Source organism: Polypterus senegalus, chromosome 6 (assembly GCF_016835505.1).
Source record: "Polypterus senegalus isolate Bchr_013 chromosome 6, ASM1683550v1, whole genome shotgun sequence".
In the NCBI taxonomy this organism is placed as follows: domain Eukaryota; kingdom Metazoa; phylum Chordata; class Cladistia; order Polypteriformes; family Polypteridae; genus Polypterus; species Polypterus senegalus.
The window spans coordinates 111864772-111884724 of record NC_053159.1 but is presented as its reverse complement, the minus strand read 5'-3'; the positions used below and the strand labels follow the sequence as shown (position 1 = coordinate 111884724).

At 38.6% G+C, this 19953-nt stretch overlaps 1 protein-coding gene across 2 annotated transcripts in view; it reads right to left on the bottom strand.

The window, feature by feature from the left end:
- Nucleotides 1–7756: 7756 nt before the first annotated feature.
- LOC120531404 (carbohydrate-responsive element-binding protein) overlaps nt 7757–19953 on the bottom strand; it is a 101124-nt gene continuing 88927 nt past the window's right edge. For both annotated transcript variants that reach the window (XM_039756790.1, XM_039756792.1), the window contains 3 exons: nt 15845–15968; nt 8947–9076; nt 7757–8298 (listed from right to left, as the gene is read on the bottom strand). In XM_039756790.1, coding sequence (XP_039612724.1) covers nt 8177–8298; nt 8947–9076; nt 15845–15968 — 376 coding nt within the window. In that variant the 3' untranslated portion in view covers nt 7757–8176. The remainder of the gene's footprint in view (nt 8299–8946; nt 9077–15844; nt 15969–19953) is intronic.

The window sequence follows — 19953 nt, the reverse complement described above, 5'->3', positions numbered from 1 at the left end:
ATGCAGTCTCATCCGCTCAAGACTAAACAGATTTAATTCTCGGAGTCTGTCAGAGTACAACTTAAGAGTGTCCTTCAGTCCTAGGATGCAACTGGTGACTCTCTACGGCACTGGACTGTTGTGTCTTTTCTGTGGCATGGTGGCCAGAATTGCACACAATCCTCTAGATGCAGTCTCACTAGTGTAATATATAGGCCAAGCATAACATCCCTTGATTTGTATTCAACAGTTTTAATGATATAATCTAACATTTTATTTGCCTTTTTATTCGCTGCACATTACTTAGATGATAAAAATGTTAATGTCAACATAAACCCCTAAATCATTTTAAGAGCTTGTTTCATGAAGGACAGCGTCTCCATTCTTGTATTTATAATTAAGGTCCCATTTGCCCTCGTATAACACTTTCCACTTTTCTATAGTAAATTCATTTTCCAAGTGTCAGCCCAATTCTAAAGCTTGTCCAAATCTTTCTGATTTCTTTCTGAAATCTACAAATTTAATAACTAATGATATCAGAATGTATGTCATTACTGTAAATCAGAAAAAGTAATGGTCCCAGGATAGACCCTTGAGCAACTCCACTGATGACCTCAGTCTACATGAAGTATTCTCTCTTTAGGTATACTATTGGTCTCCCTCCAGCTGACCAACTTGAGATCCAAGAACCGAATACATCAACTGAAAATACAAGGATAAAGGTCAAGTTCCAGACAATCCAATGGAATACTGTTAATCAGAACAAATGAAGTGAAACTGGGCAGTTGTGTAGTGTGTACAGTGTAACAATAACAACATTTATTTGTGTAGCATGTTTTCATGAAAATGATGTAGCTCAAAGTGCTTTACAAGATGAAGAAAGAATAAAGAAATAATATAAAAATTAGGCAATACTTATTAACTAAGAATAAAGTAAGGTTCAATGGCCAGGGAGGACAAGGGAGCAAGGGAAGCATGGGTAAGTCATGCCTGTCCCAATTGTTGCTTGCTCTCATCAATCAATATAAACTCTTTTTTTGTTTCAGTCTTCTGCATCATCAACATGCATATTTGTCCATTTGTTCTCCCTCTGGCCCAGCAATCTGATAGGCTGTGAGTACCAATTTCACATGCGAGATGCTAGATATATTATAGAAATGCCTACCAAGAACATGTTTGGTACAAACACTGTTTAGCTTTGTGACTCCTGTGGCTTCAAACTCTCTCAAAGTCTGCCCATGATTATTTATTAGTGGCCACTTTCAAGTTATCCTTTTAAGTCATCCTTTCCATCATCTGTCTGATCCTAAAATGCTGTTCACTAAGTCACTGTCATTATCTTTCATTTATTTTTAATTGTTTGTCCTTGGCCACTAAAAGTAATGGAGGCTTTGTTTTGATGATTCCAAAGCTCAAGCAATCTGATCATCACATTGGTTTTAAATCAGACACATTTTTAATGGTCTTCTCCTATTTCCAATGGGTTCTGCTATTATGGGCACCCATAGTTAAAGATTTGCTTACAAGCCAAGTCAAGTCAAGTGACATCGCAAGTGTGACAATTTATAGGAAGATATAAAATATATGAAAATTTAGATGAGAACAGGCCATTCAGCCCAACATACATACCAGTTCTATCCATTTAATTCTTCTTAAATCACATCAAATTGAGTTTTGAAAGTCCCTAAAGTCCTACTGTCCACCACACTACTTGGCAGCTTATTCCATGTGTCTAGGGTTCTCTGTGTGAAGAAAAACATCCTAGCGTTTATGTGAAATTTATCTTTAACATGTTTCCATCTGTGTCCCTGTGTTCTTGATGAACTCATTTTGAAGTAATAGTCTTGATCCACTGTACTAATTCCCTTCGTAATGGTACACACTTCAGTCATGTCATCCCATAATCTCCTTCTGTTTAAAATGAAAATGCTCAGTTGTTTTAATCTTTCCTCTCCACTCATCCCCTGTAGTGCTGGAATGAGCCTAGTCGCTCTCCTCTGGACTTTTATAGTACTTCTATGACTTTTTTTGTAGCACAGTCATCAAAACTGTCATCAGGACACCAGATGAGGCCTCACCAGTGCGTTATAAAGCTTGAGCATAACCTCCTTGGACTTGTACTCCACACATCAGGGCACTGCATAACCTGACATTCTGTTTGCCTTCTTAATGGCTTCTGAACACTGTCTGGAAGTTGCTAATGTAGATTTCACTACAACTGCTAAATTCTTCTCATAAGGTGAACTTTCCATTTTCATTACTCTCATTGTGTATTCAAGTCTAACATTTTTACTTCCGGTGTGCAATACTTTACATTTTCTGACATTAAACTTAATCTGCCACAAATCTGCCCAAACAAGCATGCTGTCAAACTGAACTACCTGAGCAGAGCTGAAGAGCCAGAAACAAAAACTCAGTGGCAAACAGGAATCAATCTTGTCCATGTTCATGTTATGTCGGGAACACTGATGATAATGATGTGCTCCTTGGCCATTGCCTACTTGTGTTTTCTAAGCATTAGGAGTCAAGTTTTTTTTTTCAAATATTCTTGTGTTGTGTTCCCCACTGTCTGTTTTGAGGGGTGTGTATGGGAGTTTTTAAAATAGCATTGCGTTCAGGCCCTAAAATATACAGAGGATATACTGTAGGTCTCTTTATTATTAGGCAGTTTGGTTGGCAACCCTTTATGGTCCCATTTAGTGTATTGCACAGTCTATACGTTTTCTTATTGTTTATGATGCTCACCCCTTGCTCTGTGCCCTTCATGTCTGCTGATGAAATTTAAAACTGTTCTAATCGGCATATGTAAATACTTTGGACAAGTAGCAGTAGACAATTTGTGCTAACAATACTGTCTTTTAGACTTTGTCCTGTTACTACATGCACTTTAGGCCCATATTAGTGGCAGATCAATATTTGCTGTTTATTTAAATTATGTTCCATTGTAGTGTGTGTCTTAATACTATTGCACAAGTTACAGGATACTAAACTTGTGCAGTAACCTAATCTGTTTTGAGTGGATTTAAATATTTGAGTATTGGGCATTAAGGTATAAAATTAACACACTGTTGAAGCCATAACAACAACAGTAACAACATTTATTTATATAGCACATTTTCATACAAATAATGTAGCTCAAAGTGCTTTGCATTATGAAGAAAAGAGAAAAAAAGACAAAGTAAGAATTAAAATAAGACAACACTAATTAACAGAATAAGAGTAAGGTCTGATGGCCAGGGAGGACAGAAAAAACAAAAAAAAACTCCAGACGGCTGGAGAGAAAAAATAAAATCTGCAGGGGTTCCAGGCCACGAGATCCCCCAGCCCTCTCTGGGCATTCTATCTAACATAAATGAAACAGTCATCTTTATATTTAGGGTTCTCATGGAAGGACTTGATGATGAAGGTCATGTAGACTTCTGGCTTTTAATCCATCAATGTAGAAACATCACAGTGCTTTGATTAGGTGCTGGTGGCACAGAAAACCGGGAAAGAAACAGTAGAGAGAGTGGGGGTTAGTACGGATTTTAGAACCACCATTAATAGTTATGATAATTAATTAAATATACAGAGTATCAGGATTAAATTAAAGTGAAGATATGAGAAGGCCATGTTAAAGTAATGTTTTTTCAGCAGTGTTTTAAAGTGTTCCTCTGTATTAGCCTGGCGAATTCCTATTCCAGATTTTAGGTGCATAACAGTAGAAGGCCGCCTCATAATTTCTTTTAAATTTCGCTCTTGAAATTCTAAGCAGACACTCATTTGAGGATCTAAGGTTACAATTTGGAATACAGGGTGTCAGACATTCCAATATATAAGATAGAGCAAGATTATTTAAGGCTTTGTAAACCATAAGCAGTATTTTAAAGTCAATTCTGAAAGACACAGGTAACCAGTGTAGTGACATCAAAACTGGAGAAATGTGCTCAGATTTTCTTTTCCTAGTTAGGATTCTAGCAGCTGCATTCTGCACCCGTTGCAAGTGATTTATGTCTTTTTTGGGTAGTCCTGAGAGCAGTGCGTTACAGTAATCTAGCCAACTGAAAACAAAAGCGCAAACTAATCTCTCAGCATCTTTTGAGGATATAAGACATCTAACTTTTGCTATGTTTCTTACGTGAAAAAATGCTGTCCTAATAATCTGATTAATATGCGATTTAAAATTCAGGTTACTGTCAACGGTTACCCCTAAGTTCTTTACCTCCGTCTTGACTTTTAATATTAATGCATCAAGTTTATTTCTAATAACCTCATTATAACCATTATTGCCAATCACTAAAATTTCTGTTTTCTCTTTATTTAGCTTGAGAAAATTAGTATTCATCCATTTAAAAAAACACAAGTAAGACATTGTGTTAGTGAAACAACAGAGTCGGGGTCATCAGTTGCTATTGATAAATACAGCTGTGTGTCATCAGCATAGCTGCGGTAACTCACCTTGTGCCCCGAGATAACCTGACTTAATGGAAGCATGTAGATTGAGAAGAGCAGCGGACCCAGGATAGAGCCTTGTGGAACACCATATCGGATATCATGTGTCTTTGAGTTGGAATTACCTCAACTAACAAATAATTTTCTCCCTGTCAGCTAGGATTCAAACCAATTTAAGACACTGCCAGAGAGGCCCACCCATTGACTAAGGCGATTTCTAAGAATATTATGATCAATGGTGTTAAATGCAGCACTCAGATCTAAGAGGATGAGAACAGATAAATGACCTCTGTCTGCATTTCCCCACAAGTCATTTACTACTTTAATGAGTGCAGTTTCTGTACTGTGATTTGTTCTAAAACCTGACTGAAACGTATCAGGAATAGTATGTTTATTGAGGTGGTCGTTTAGCTGCATAATGAGTGCCTTTTCTAGGATTTTACTTAAGAAAGGCAGGTTAGAAATGGGTCTAAAATTTTCAAAAGCAAAGGGGTCAAGATTATTTTTCTTGAGTAGGGGTTTAACTACAGCAGTCTTAAGACAGTCTGGGAAGACCCCCATATCTAATGACAAGTTTACAATGTCAAGAATATTATTAATGATTATTAATTAGCCCGATACTTCTTTAAAAAAACTTGTTGGTATTGGGTCAAGGACTCAGGTGGAAGGTCTCAGTTGAGAAATTATTCTATGTAAATCAGGTAAATCTATCCTGGTGAAAGAATTTAATTTGTTTATAAAGGAGTACTGGGGCTTAGAAGGATCCACAGTGTTGGGAAGATATACTATATTATATCTAATATCATTAATTTTTTGATTGAAAAATACAGCAGTAGCCTCACAGGTTTCACTGGAAGTATTTTGGAGGCATTCCTTTGAGTTACCTTGGTTTAGCAGACGATCAATTGTAGAGAATAAGACTCTGGGATTACTAGCATTGTTATTTATAATCTTAGAGAAATAGTATCGCCTCTCAAGACGGACTGTGTTATTGTATTCTGTTATTTTTAACTTTTAATATTTCATAGTGGATAATTAGTTTAGTTTTCCTCCATTTACGCTCAGCTCTACGGCATGTTCTCTTTAAATCAGACACTCTTTGGATCTTCCATGGTATAACAATGCTAGAAGATTTTTTAACTGTCTTTTCAGGTGCAACTATGTCAGCAGCAGCTCTCACCTTACTATTAAATTTTTCCACCTTACTATTTACATTATCCTCGCTATTGTAGTTAGCACTATAAACGGACTGATTGCCTAGAAAGTTTGTAAGTTTTAAAGCTGCTAATGAATCAAAGAAGCGTTTTTTAACAATATGCTTCTCATGAATGTTTTCTGTCAATATTTCTATATTAAATAGTAAAAGAAAATGGTCTGATAGACCGATATCAATGACCTGCTTTACATCAACATTTAATCCTTTGGTAATTACTAAATCTAACATATGATCTGCTTTATGTGTAGGCTGATTAACGAGCTGTTTCAAATCAAAAGAGTCCAGGAGGTTCATGAATTCTTTTACTTTTTGATCACACTGATTATCGATATGAAAGTTAAAGTCGCTGACTATTAGGAGTGTGTCATAACAATAAATTTATTTGGTAATGCTAAAATACAAATAACTAAAAATGTGTTTTTCTTAGTTTCATTATTCATACTTAAGTAGAGCACAGTATATGCGTAAGTTACTTTGAAAATGGCTGATATAATTTTTTTTATTGATAAATTCCACATAATATTAGTATTTGTGTGTGTCTCTGTGTTCACCCTGTGACAGACTGGCACCCTTGTCCAGGGATTGTTCCTGCCTTACAGCCTATGCTAACTGGGATGGGCTCCAGTTTCCCCAAGACGCTGTTCAGGATGAAACAAGTTTGAAAGATGGATGGTGTGACCACTAGGGGGCGTTGCAGAAACCAAAATCAACCCCAGACATAACTGCACAGACACAAGTCCCAGATTCAGCATAAAGGGTTTATTATAATAAATTACCTCATCAAAGGCTACTTTTTGGTTTAATAACCTTAAGATCAGCACAATCCTTTTTCTCATTTTCTTTTCTCCTCCACTCTTTCAAGGTGAGCTTTTTCCTTCTTCCGCCCATCTCCAACTCATCTGGGTAAGGCAGAGTTCTTCCAGTGCTATGGCATATCCCATTGGAAGCACATCCGGGTCACGCGGAACTTCCAGAAAGCAGGGATCATAAATCTCTGCAGTATCCCCTGGCGGCATCCAACAGGGCTGCTCCACAGCACTACAGTTTCCAGCATGCCCTGTGGGTGTCTATTTTTATACCAAGGTCTAGGAATGCTGCCATATAGGATATGGACTCCTCCCTGATCACTCCATTATGTTGTCCTCCCGGCAAGGTAAGGGTTCTTTAGCCACCCCTGTCGAGATGCAGACACACACCACAAATTGTTGGCTACTCCTGCCAACTTCATGGCAAACATAGGAAGTCTACTGTCTTTTCTTTGTTTTGGCCTTCCTTTCAGGTAATGGACTGGGAACCATACTAGCAGGGCAGGCATGCTATTTATGACAGTGGGTAACACAGTTTAGGAAAAAAGACCCTTTAAACTGGAATGTAGTACTGATGTTCCTGACAAGAAATTGTCTAAAGAGCAGGGAGGTTGAAGTGTCAGCATTAGTTAGTTGACAAGTACAGTGTAGCTAGTGATCAATTGCCAACTGCATAAAGGAAGAGTCAGGGTGGCACAGTGGCTAATGCTGCTGCTTTACACATGCAGCATCCCGGATCTGAACCTGACACCCAGTTGTAGTCTAATTGTGTTTTGCATGTTCTCCTCATGTCTGTTTGGGGTTACTTTTGGGACCCCCAAGTTTCCTCCCATATCTCTAAACACGCGTGTTCATTTTAATGTTGATTTCACACTAACTCTGTGTCAGTGTGGGTGTGTGCATGAGTTGTTCTTTAAAGAAACTGGCATACTGTTCAGTTATTTCCTGCTCTGTGCCCTGAGTTGCTGGTGTAGGCTTCAGCCCATCCACAGCACTGAATTGGATTAAACAGGCCTTAGAATGCACGTATTTATGTAGTATGACTTTGGAGCAAAGAGTGAGGCCATTTGCATTGTGTATCAAAATCTAAAACAGAAAAAGAAAACTTTTTTGCAGTAACTCTGACAGTAAAATGTACAAATAAAGTAATGTGAAAAAAATGGGACGTATGTATAGTGAGTGGATAGAAGGACTATCACCAGCAGGATCTACTATGAAAAAGGTATAAAGAGAAGAAGAAAAGATTAGAGAATATGTTATTGAGTGTAACACAGGTATATGGTGTTCTGCTAACAGTGAATACCCATAATTCTGAAAAATTCATATGTTACAACAAAATTTTATTCATTTTAAAGTGATCATTTTGAAAGCAGTCACTATTTTTGCACTTTTACAGAACAACATGGTATTACTCTGTGAATGTGAGTGTGTTTCTTCTGACAATATGAAAAAGGATTGTACTTTTATAGGCTGAAGTGCCATTTATCCAGAATTAGGTTGGGAAAAGAGGATGGTTATATAGTTTGTTGCAAAAGCCACCTTGAGCTCAAAATCAAAAACTCTACCTTTCATTGATCTTACAATGGCTTACAACTGTTAAGAGCTTTACATTTTGAAAGTGCAATAAAGCCCTAAGGTTTCTTTCCAGTGTTAAAATCTTGCTGTGCAGATTTTCCAGTGGAGACTCATTGATGATTTTTCAGTCTTCTGAAATGCTGTCCCTGCAGAAAGGTCTGATCATTTGCTAGGAGCAGGCATTGGTGGAGCTGGTGGCATTTACTGCTTGAATAGCCTGTTCTGGTACGATCATTGGATCTGTCAAAATGGACGTGGAGGTGCTGAGCTGACGTAGAGCACTTAACACAGCTGTTGACAAGAGAAGTAGAATTTTAATGAATGTACTCCATGACTATATAACAGTGGTTGAAAAGCTTATTTTAAACTAAAAGCTAGTGCTAGTGCTTCTGTTTTCATTCTAATGCCCCTCTCTCCAACCCACTTCAGAAACGTCACAACTTTCAAGGGCCGGGCTCTTGCAAAAACATTTATTAATGCTGGTTTTCACTACTTATACTGAAATAGATACTTAAAATAAGGGGTTGACTTAAAAAATGTAACCCTGATTTTTTCCTTCAGCCATGTAGAGATGTTATTGTCAATTCAAGATGCGCACTTGTATTACCACACTACAGTAAAAGCATACAAAGAAAATATGAACAACTGACCCTTTTGGGTGGATGAACAATTTAATGCAAAAGTAGTAATGGATCATTATCATAAAAATAAATACATTATGATTGAATGACTGAAATTCTAAAAGACACCACCTAAAAACTATACATCTAAGGATGGTAAGCAACTTGAACAACTATGGAAAGTCCAAATAAGCTTACTAACCTCTTCTAATCTTATATTCAGTAACTGACTAGTACTTAAGGCTTTTCAAATCTGAATTTAGCTATGCTAAGGCCCACTTAAGAGAAGCATTCATTACTTCATTCATTACCAACTTACTTGGCCTTAAAGCAGGGAGGGAGCAATGCTGCTCCAGCCAGGCTAATGCTGTACGGCAGAAGTCATCAACACTGCCAGTGGATACCATCCCATTGTAGGACTCAAAAAGAGGTCGGAATATGATACTGAACTGAATGAAAATGTTGTTAAGGCAATCAGATCTATTGTTAGTGAAAATACTTTTTAATACTTGTTTTCTAAAAGACAACAGTACAGTTGTAAAAACAATAAATAGGTAATCCTGTTAAGCCTTTAATTTTTACAATTTGTAAAATACATGTCTATTCCTGATTCACACTTAATAACAATAGTGAGTAAGATTATTTGTTAAAGGAAACATAAAATAACATTGTCTTATTTTGAAATATCATTTTGGATACCTCTTCTACATCTTGTAAACTGACGCTGATTCTTCTTATGTATTTCTTCTTCTTGATGTCATTACTACCTTTGATACTTTTGGCCATGACATTTTATGTTAGCTTCTTAACAACTAGAGTGGTCTTTGCCAAGGTCCAATGTTTGGTCTGCGTCATTTTAATATCTACAGGTTGCCACTAGGCTACCTGATATGAATGCATGATATTGTGCTCTTCTTATGTGCCAATCATGTAAAGGTATCTCCTTCAGGTCTGAGATTTAGACAAGCTCATTGACAACAGTGCCTTACCATCTACCAATTCCATATACTGCAATGCAAAAAAAAAATAAAGATATGTTTCTCATAGGATATCCAGCTCATCTGAAGGAACTTGAATTTTTTATTCTAGATGATGGTTTCTGTAAACCTTTGGCATCACAGACTGTCACCAGCCTTAGAGTCATGTACAACAGCACTGTGAGGTTTCAAAATCACAATTTTGCATCACTCAGAACTTTACCAGTCTCCAGCACTTCTCTTCATGTTTCCCCTCCTCTGAAGCAGAGTATCTCTCACACCTTCTCTACTGTTGTGAGCAGTACATTTAATCAACATGTTACTATGACTGCCCAGATATGCAAACATGTAAAGTGAAGCTTAGTTACATGATTCTTTTACACAACAGTTTTTCAGCAGGAGGTTCCAGGAGAGAAGCAAGCCATATAGAATAGCTCCATCTGCCTTTGGACTACTTTTTTTAAAACTACCTTTCAAAGCAATCATGAAAGGAGCAGCTACTGCACTCTTCTGCTAGAAGTTTGTCAGAATGTTTTAACATCTGTCTGCCATCCAGCATGGTCCTTTTCTCTGAATTAACTCATTTGGACACAAGTGCAGAATCAAGAACTCATCAATAGACTAGAAACTCTCCCATGCCCCTGTTATCACTGTTAGCCCAGAAACTCTTGTACTGCTGTTCCTGTGCTTTAACAGCTGTCAGTTTCAAGATGTTAAACCAACATTAAAATCCAAATAAGCCCTGTTTTACATTTAAAGTGTGCCCTTATATCACCTATTTTTGACATATGTAAGTGTATGGAAAGATTTGGCTGTTAGCCTGTAAGATAAAAGAATGTATTTTATAGAGATTGTTTGTCCTTACAATCAATTCTCAATTGAATTAATGCAATTCATTGTTACTGTTATTCTTACTCCAAGCACCCAGCAGTTAAAACAAGATGAATTTGCTGCTGGCAGAGTTCTGATAGGAACCAAACAAAACAATCACACCATTCTTCAACTGATTCAGCTACACTGGCCTCTTTGCAATTAGCTTACATTACATTCAGAACCTTTTTCTGCTGGTTTATAAAGTTTTTAATCCTAACACCTCAGATTACACTTTATAATTACTAGTGTCTTACCAACCTACAAGACTAAGATCCTTGGATGCATTCTAGTTACCAGTTTCCTACTGTGCCACAATGCTGCCATACCTAAATCATGTAATCTCTTTATCTCTGTTATCTTAAACTGAAACGTTCATCTCCTTCCAACTCTCTTCATAGATTATACCTCTCAGTCCCAGAATCGGCTTTGTTGCTCTTCTCTGGACTTTCTGTAGTGCTGATATGCCTTTCTTATAAGACACCAAAACTGCACACCGTACTCCAAATGAAGCCTCATTAGTGTGTTATATGACTTAAGTATAACTTGCCTTGACTTGTTTTTTTCACATCATGCTATATATTCTAACATTGTATTTTTGATCACTTCTTGTAACTGTTTTGATGTCAATAGTGACATGTCTACTATGTTTCCTCGCTCCTATCCTAAGGTGTACTTTCATGTTTCATACCTCCCAATGCGTGTTCAGATTGAACACTTTTACTTCAGATGTGCAATACCTTACATTTACTTATATTTTCTTAAGTTTCTTCAGCCACAAATCAGCCTAGGCCGGTATGCTGTCCAAATCCCTGTGTAAAAATTCAGCTGATTCTATATTACTTGCCGTTCTACCTTGTTTGAGTTTGGTATCATCTGCAAACATAATCATCTTATTAATCATATTCATAATAAATTCTTGTCCAGATTAAAAAGAGTGGTGGCTTCATCACTAAACCCTGAGGGACATCACTTTTAACATCATCCAATTTTGAAAAAGTTAACATTGCAATAACCCTTTGCTTCCATCAGTGGACTGTATTACACTGTAATTAATTTTACCTGGAACTGAATTATCTAAGCTGACTTTTTTAGTAAGAACTCTACTGAAACTATGTTTTTATTTTATACAGCTCATCAAGTGCAATTTACTGTTCAGATCATCTTTACTGATGTACATTTAAGTATTTGTCTTGTAACTTTATAATGCAATGAAAGTTTTAGTATTTAATACTTTTATTCTGAAATGTATTCTTGTTTGCTTTGTAATGCACCTCGTGATATTATTCTCTGTATTAAGAGCACTACAAAAAATAAAGTTGGATTAATTGTGCTATATACTTACTATACTATACTATACTTATACTATATCTTCTTCTTCTTTTAGCTGATCCTGTTAGGGGTTGCCACATTGATCATCCTTTTTCATATCGTCCTGTCTTCTGCATCTTGCTCTGTTACACCCACCACCTCCATGTCCTCTCTCACCACATCCATAAACCTTCTCTTAGGCCTTATATACAGTATATATACTAGCCAACCCGCGGCGAAACATACGCCGCATAATCAGGCCGGTTTTTTAATGTTTTTTAAGCACAGGGAGAAAATTAACATTTAAAATATCGGTAATGTAATAAATCAGCAAGAAAAGCAACATTATAACAATGCACGGAATGAACCAACATACAATCGTCTGTGCGGTGTTCAGGCGCGGAGGGTGGATGGGAGGAGAGGAGAAGGACGTCCATTCTGCTCCCTCCGTCATGCTAGTGAGCTGATTTCTCGTTCAGTATGCACTGCCTGCTCATGTGCCCACCTCCAACTAGTCACTCGAGTCGTTGTCGTCTTTGCACAGTCCAGATGCACCTGTGACTCATGTACACTTTTCATTGCTCTGTGCGGTTTTGGCTGCCTTTCTATATATAATCCACCAAGACACCGGACCACGGTGGTAGCGAGGTGGGAGGGGGGTGTGTACAAAGTGCAGGAGCATCTAAGAAGACGCATGTTTGTCGCGAATGCAAATTGCTGTATGTAGCGTGTAAAACAGTTTGCTATGGTGCACACGGTCGTGCGTCGTAACCGAAAACTCGTTTTTTAAAGACTGCTTACTTCATTGTGTTTTAACCTCAGTTGTAAAGGAATGTTTTAAGGATCCCATGGGATACCCCTCGCAAACCGTTTAAAATGCTGCATATGGCACGGAACGGGAGGAGAGGAGAAGGACATCCATTCCGCTTCCTCCGTCATGCTAGTGTGCTGATTTTTCGTTCAGTATGCACTGCCTGCTCATGTACCCACCTCCAACTCGTCACTCGAGTTGTTGTCGTCTTTGCACAGTCCAGATGCACCTGTGACTCACATAGACTTTTCATTGCTCTGTGCGGTTTTGGCTGCCTTTCTATATATAATCCACCAAGACACCCGACCATGGTGGTAGCGAGGTGGGTGTGTACAAAGTGCAAGAGCATCTAAGAAGAAGCATGTTTGTTGCGGATGCGAATTGCTGTATGTAGCGTCCATGGGATACCCCTCGCAAACCGTTTTACATGCTGCATATGGCGCGGAACGGGAGGAGAGGAGAAGGACGTCCATTCTGCTTCCTCCGTCATGCTAGTGTGCTGATTTCTCATCCAGTATGCACTGCCTGCTCATATGCCCACCTCCAACTCGTCACTCAAGTCGTTGTTGTCTTTGCACAGTCCAGATGCACCTGTGACTCACATAGACTTTTCATTGCTCTGTGCGGTTTTGGCTGCCTTTCTATATATAATCCACCAAGACACCCGACCATGGTGGTAGCGAGGTGGGTGTGTACAAAGTGCAAGAGCATCTAAGAAGAAGCATGTTTGTTGCGGATGCGAATGTGGGTCGGAGGTGCATGTGGCCTCTAAAAACGCCGTTTTTTCTGTGTCGTCGCGTCCGAGTTGGTGGGCGTGGCTCTGCGAGTTGTTGTCGTATCCAATGGTCTTGGAGTTGGTGGCCGTGGCTCCTTCCTGCGTGCGCCATAGATGTCTCACTTGTCGGCGGCTTAGTGAATCCACGCCCCTTCCGGCATGCTTTCCATGGGTGTCTTGCCTTAGTGAATTATATATATATATATATATATATATATATATATATATACATACTGTATATATATATATATACACTGTATATACAGTGCAGGAAATGTATAAACACTTCAGCAAAAGAAAAACCTGTATTCAACTTGTGATATTAAATTTATACAGATATTAAGGAGAGAATTTAAGTCACTTTTGACTTCTGTATTTACAACAGGTGCTCAAAATGGTTACCATGAACATCCAAACAATTCTGATTACGGCAAACTACTGCTTGAATAACACTGGCCAAAGTCTTCAGTGAGACTGATGCACATACCATTTCAATTTCTTCTCAAAGTGTGGCCACTGTAGCTGGTTTTCTATGATACGCAATGTAGTTTAGGGTCCCCCATAGATAAAAGTTCAGCATTGTTAAATCAGACAGCAAGATGGTGCACCACCACACTACCACCGAGATGTAAAAGCTTACTTTTATGAGAATTTGCCAAGACAATGGATAATGGATAGGATGAAGAGGTGCAGTTGAGTTTCCTCCACACTCTCCTGATTTAACACCGGTGGACTTTTATCTATAGGGGACCGTAAAGGATGTTGTGTATCGTAGAAAACCACCTACACTGGCTGCACTTTGAGGAAATTGAAACAGCATACACATCAGTTTCACAGGACACTTTGGCCAACATTGTTCAAGCAGTAGTTCGCCATAATCAAAAGTGTTTGGATGCATATGGTAACCATTTTGAGCACCTGTTGTAAATGTAGAAATCAAAAGTGACTTAAATTCACCCCTTGATAACTGTATAAATTTAACATTACAACGTTAATACATTTGTTTTTCTTTTGTTGATGTGTGTATATATATATTTGGCCCCCTTTGTATATAACAGATTTTTTTTGCAAATTTAATTAAAAATTAAAACTGAAATATCTCATTAAAACAAGTATCCAAGCAATTTGCTATGACATTGAAATGTGACTCAGTTGTATCCATTTCTATTGATCATCACTGAGATGTTTCTGCACCTTATTTGCACTCCACCTCCGTTCAATCTGTCAGTTCAATTGATTGAACATGACTAGGAAAAGCACACAGCTGTCTATAGAAGGTTCCACTGCTGACAATGTTTGTCAGGGCAAAAACCAAGCCATGAGTTTGAAAGAATTGCCTGAAGAGCTTAGAGCAGGATTGTGTTGAGGTGCAGATCTAGAGAAGGCTACAAAAAATCCTGTAGCACTGAAGTCTCCCAAAAGCACAATTGCCTTCATAATTCATAAATGGAAAGAGTTTGGAAAAGCCACAACTCTTCCTAGAGCTGGTTACCTGATCAAACAGAGCAATCGTGGTGAGAAAGGCATTCGTAAGAGAGGTGACCAAGAACCCAATGGTCACTCTGGAGTAGCTCTAGAGCACCTGTGTGGAGATTGGAGACACTGTAAAACCATCACTTCAACACTCCACCAATCTGAGCTTTATAACAGTGGCCAGATATAAATCTGTCATCATATACAGTATATACTATTTTTTATGTATACACACGCATACTTTGTATACAGTATATAACACTGTCCTGTCTCAGTTCCTGAAGAACTGAAAGCCACTTTGTTGCATTTGTACATTTTTACTAACTTATGTCCCAGATCAGCACAAAGAAAGGACTCTACACTAACACTGCTAAAGGAGCAAGACAAAATGTCTTTAACATTTGGTGATTGAATTTAATTTAGCACAACATTTAGCTTTATACACAATTCAATTCTAACACTTGTCTGACATATTATACAGCTTAACTGGAAGTACTCTATCCTGCTTATTATAATAAAAAATGAATGGTGACCTGTATTAATAAAAATTAGACATTAAATTTATATTACAAAAGACATTTACCAAAAATGTCACTATATGCTGTCCTCAAGTACCACTTTCTGTGGCAATTAGTGAACATACTCTGTTTTTGAATGCCTTTTAGTCACTAACATTTTATTCAAGCCAAAACAGTAGCATAAGAAAGGACCCTGCATAGGGTGCCAGCATCCACTCATGTAAACATCCAGAGAGGAAGCCCTGAGCACCTGGGAAGAAGCCTCAGGCAAAATTCAGGCAGACAGCAATCAGGTGTGGTACTCAGAAAAAGGACTCTATGATGAGTTTAGTTTTTTTTTTTGGGCTAAATGAATAAATAGACACAACAAAATAGATTATTAAACATCAACCTAGAATGTAATAACAAAGTTAACCAATTTGTGTCATCATACATACAACAGCACTTTTTTCAGTCGATTTTAATGATCAAGGAAAGGATACAATCCAGAACTTCCAATTTTGTACTGTCTGAGTGCGGACGTATTCATCAAACATCTCCCTCATGTGGTCAAATCGTTGCCGAGTGATTGGGACCCCAGTCGCTGGGAGCTTTTGCTGGCAAACACTAAGAAGAAAGTAACAGAGATGTAAGCATCATTTTCAACTTATCTAGTCTTTTACAGGAAGAGAAACCATCTTTGATGTTTGAAGGAATGTGGATAGTCCAACCTATGCTGAAGCCCTCTGTATTTCATCTTCTAGGATGTTGAATGTAACAATAATTAATTACTTTAGCAAATTTCTATTTTGTAGAATGCACAGTGGGGGCTTAGGTTTTTTTTTAGCTTTGGAACCCCCAGAGGTTTATTTTCCCCAGTATTCCATCAGGTGGAGTTTTTTTTTTGTCTCCCATCTGCTATCTGGTATAACTATCTGACTTTTATCCTTATAACCGCTAGTGTTATTTAAGCTAGACATAGGAACCCCATTTATATTATTCATTTGTATATGTCCATAGTGAAATGTATATTTGTATGTAAGTATAATATATATGCATGTATGATCGTGTGCTTATGTATTTTCTTTGTAAATCTAATTCTTTTACTTCTTGTAAAGTAGGGCAAGACAGAGTGGTGGCTCTGAGGCCAAGGATCTGCTCTGGTATCCCGAAGGTTGCCAGTTCGAATCCCCGTCACTGCCAAAAGAGATCCTACTGTGCTGGGCCCTTGAGCAAGGCCCTTAACCTTCAATTGCTCCAGGGGTGCTGTACAATGGCTGACCCTGCGCTCTGACCCCAAGGGGTATGTGAAAACTAACAAATTCCTAATACAAGAAATTGTATAAGGTGAAATAAAGAACAAAAAAAAGCACTTTAAGGTACACCTTCTATATATAATTATGGTATTTCCATAAATGTAATATGTGTTGCATTTACTCTGGGAAAATACACTGCTGCTGTTGGACAGTATAACTCTAGGAACTGCATAAATAAACTGGGTCACTCAATGCCATGTAAGATCAAAGTGGAATTTTAGCTAAAAGTGAAAATAAATATTGATATAGTCATACATGGTACAATATAGGTGTAAAGAGAATATACAATAACAATCTGTACAGTTTTGGAGATGGATAGAAGTGAGCACTAGAAGCTAAAAATATTAATATGACTGAATTTTTTGTTTTTTACTTGAAGTAGCTTTGTATTATATGTCTGCTTAAAGATCTAAAGAATGCACAAAATGTGACAGAAAACAAGTAAAAACTATGAGTTTTGAAATTTGAGTCCATCTGCTAATGGAGATTATGCCCATCATTTTACCCACTGGATCTAGGCAGATTTTAATGAAGATGATGTGATGCTTACTGAACAGAAAGGGCCATGAAATCCCATGCTAGATAATAAGTTTAGATTCTCCTGCGCCCACATAATGTATCAGTCTCCATCCCACTACATTGACCCCAGTAGCTGAGGAGAGCTGCTGTAAACAGACAGTGATACATGGGAAAAAGTGGGAGGTCACTTGAGTAAATGGAGCACTTAGATATACTTTATTTGTCCTCAAGGGGAAATTAAAACTTTTCAGAAGCTCAAGATCAGAAAAAATATATACAGGTAGTGCCCAAGTTACGGACATCCAACCTACGACTTACGAACAGGGCCATAGCTGCGACGCATGCACCTCAGTATCTGCCGCACCGTCATCTTTAGCCTGGGGACGCTGCAAGCGGTGGCTGGATGGAGGCTGGAGGGGGGCAATTTTGCTACTCGCGCAGTGTAGTGTCCTTCGGGCGGCTCCCGGTGGCAAGCGGTGACCCGTGGTCCATAGTCACCGGGGCCACAGCTATCACTTGTGTGCAGGACGGAGGCTTAATGTGGCAGTTCGCTGCCCACCCACCATGCCGCCACAGCTACTGCTCCTGACCGGACGTAGGCTGGATGGAGTGGAGGGGGGCATTTCACTGCCCGCCCTCCACACACAGCAGCCCTGTTCGTTCTCTGTGGGCCGCTGGTGATGCTGCAAGCGGTGACCCGGTTGTGGCTGAACGGAGGCCATTGAGGGTGAACAGGGCAGCGGGATATAGCATTGTAGTGTGCCCCAGGTGGCTGCCTGTTGAATGGGGGCGGTGGTGGGCGATTCACTACCCGCCTTTGGCCACACCATGTTCGTTCTCGGTGGGCGGATGCTACAGGCAGCATACTGTAGTGGAGGTGACTGTGTGGTGGGAGGGTGGTGAACCGCCCCTCGCTGCCCCCATTCATTCTCAATAGCAAGCCTGCTTGTACTGTTGCGAACATAGCAGGAAGTTGTCTCTTGTCAGTACATCAAATGTGTTGACGACGGGTGCCTTCCTGCTGTGATAGCGTGCACAGTACTGTGCAGAAGAGCTCATCTGAACCTTTTGTCTTCACCCTTCAAGAATGTCTCTGAAACACAAGTGCTGGTGATATAGTAAAGAAGAGAAAACAATCACCGTTGAAAATAAAGTACAAATAATAAAAAGGTCAGAGAGGTTAAACTCCATCATTCATTGGCAGAGCACTTGGTTACAGTCGGTCAACAATAGCATTTTTTAAAATAATGTACCTATTCCAACTTACATACAAATTCAACTTAAGTACAAACCTACAGTCCCTATCTCGTACATAACCCGGGGACTGCCTGTATATATAAATATATGTATATACAGTACCTGATCTCATCTTACTGCCACCTACAAACCTGTTATTGACAGCAGCAGCTCTCCATTATCCAAAAAAGAAGACTTTATGTGTGTTTGGGAGAGTTGTTGGTTTTCATTATATGTATTTATTTATGTTTTGGAGTTTCTGTAAAATTTGAATTCCCCCTTGGGGACATCTATCTATCTATCTATCTATCTATCTATCTATCTATCTATCTATCTATCTATCTATCTATCTATCTATCTATCTTATAATAAACAAACAAAGACCCCCAAAAACACATAAGAATATCTGGCTTGGACAATGTTGAGCTGCTGCTGTCAATAATAGACTTATAGGTAGCAGTAAGAAGCAAGTTAGAGACTCTAAATTCTTATTTAAAACTTAGTATTCGATAAAAAAGATAGCGGCATACTGTATAATGTTTCCCAACCATCTCACACACTCACTTACTCACTCACTCAGGTACCTACCAGGGGTCTTCATCAGAGGATAATGCTTAGACATACAAGAATCAAAGGCAATAGTAATACCTTACGGGGGGGGGTTCTAGGCCCGTGGGGTTGAGGTTGTTAGGAGTAAAGTCTTGTTTATTAAGAATAAGTTCTTCTTAAGTTTGTATATGCTGGATTTATGTCCAAGTGTCTGTTGATGGCGTTCTCATTTGATAACCAGGATTCAGCCAGCTCTCTAGCACTTTTTATCTGACCAAACTCCGGAATAACAACCACCTCGATGCACAGAATTATTATAAAATGAAATCCAACGATGCTATCTGCCCTGAATTTTACGGACTCCCGAAAATACATAAAACACCACTGAAATTCAGACCAGTGGTCAGCCTAATAGGCGGACCATCCTATAACTTATCAAAAAGACTCTTCCAATTACTCAAACATCTAACTTTTGATTCAGACTATTCTGTGAACAGCGCTGAGTTGGCATTATAACGCTTAAAAGATTTATCCGTCGCCGAGGATGAAATCATGGTCTCTTTTGATGTTGTGTCGCTATACACCATGATACCGATTCATCTAGCCACAGAAACACTTTTAATGAAACTGGAAAGTGACCCCACTATAGAAACAAGAACTAAGCTATCGATTAAAGACATACTACACCTAATATCACTCTGCCAAAAAACTCACTTTCATTTTAACGGCAAATACTATACTCAGAAAGAAGGCATGCCAATGGGATCGCCGTTATCAGGACTTCTAGCAGAACTGGTAATGCAACGATTTGAAAACATGGCTCTATCTCAGTTCACACCCAAAATCTGGATACGCTATGTGGACGACACATTCATCATAATAAAAAATGATCAGCTGAATGAATTCTACAAGCACATCAACTCAATATTCCCGGCAATCCAATTCACAATGGAGAAAGAAATTAACCGACACATTAGCTTCCCTGACATCTA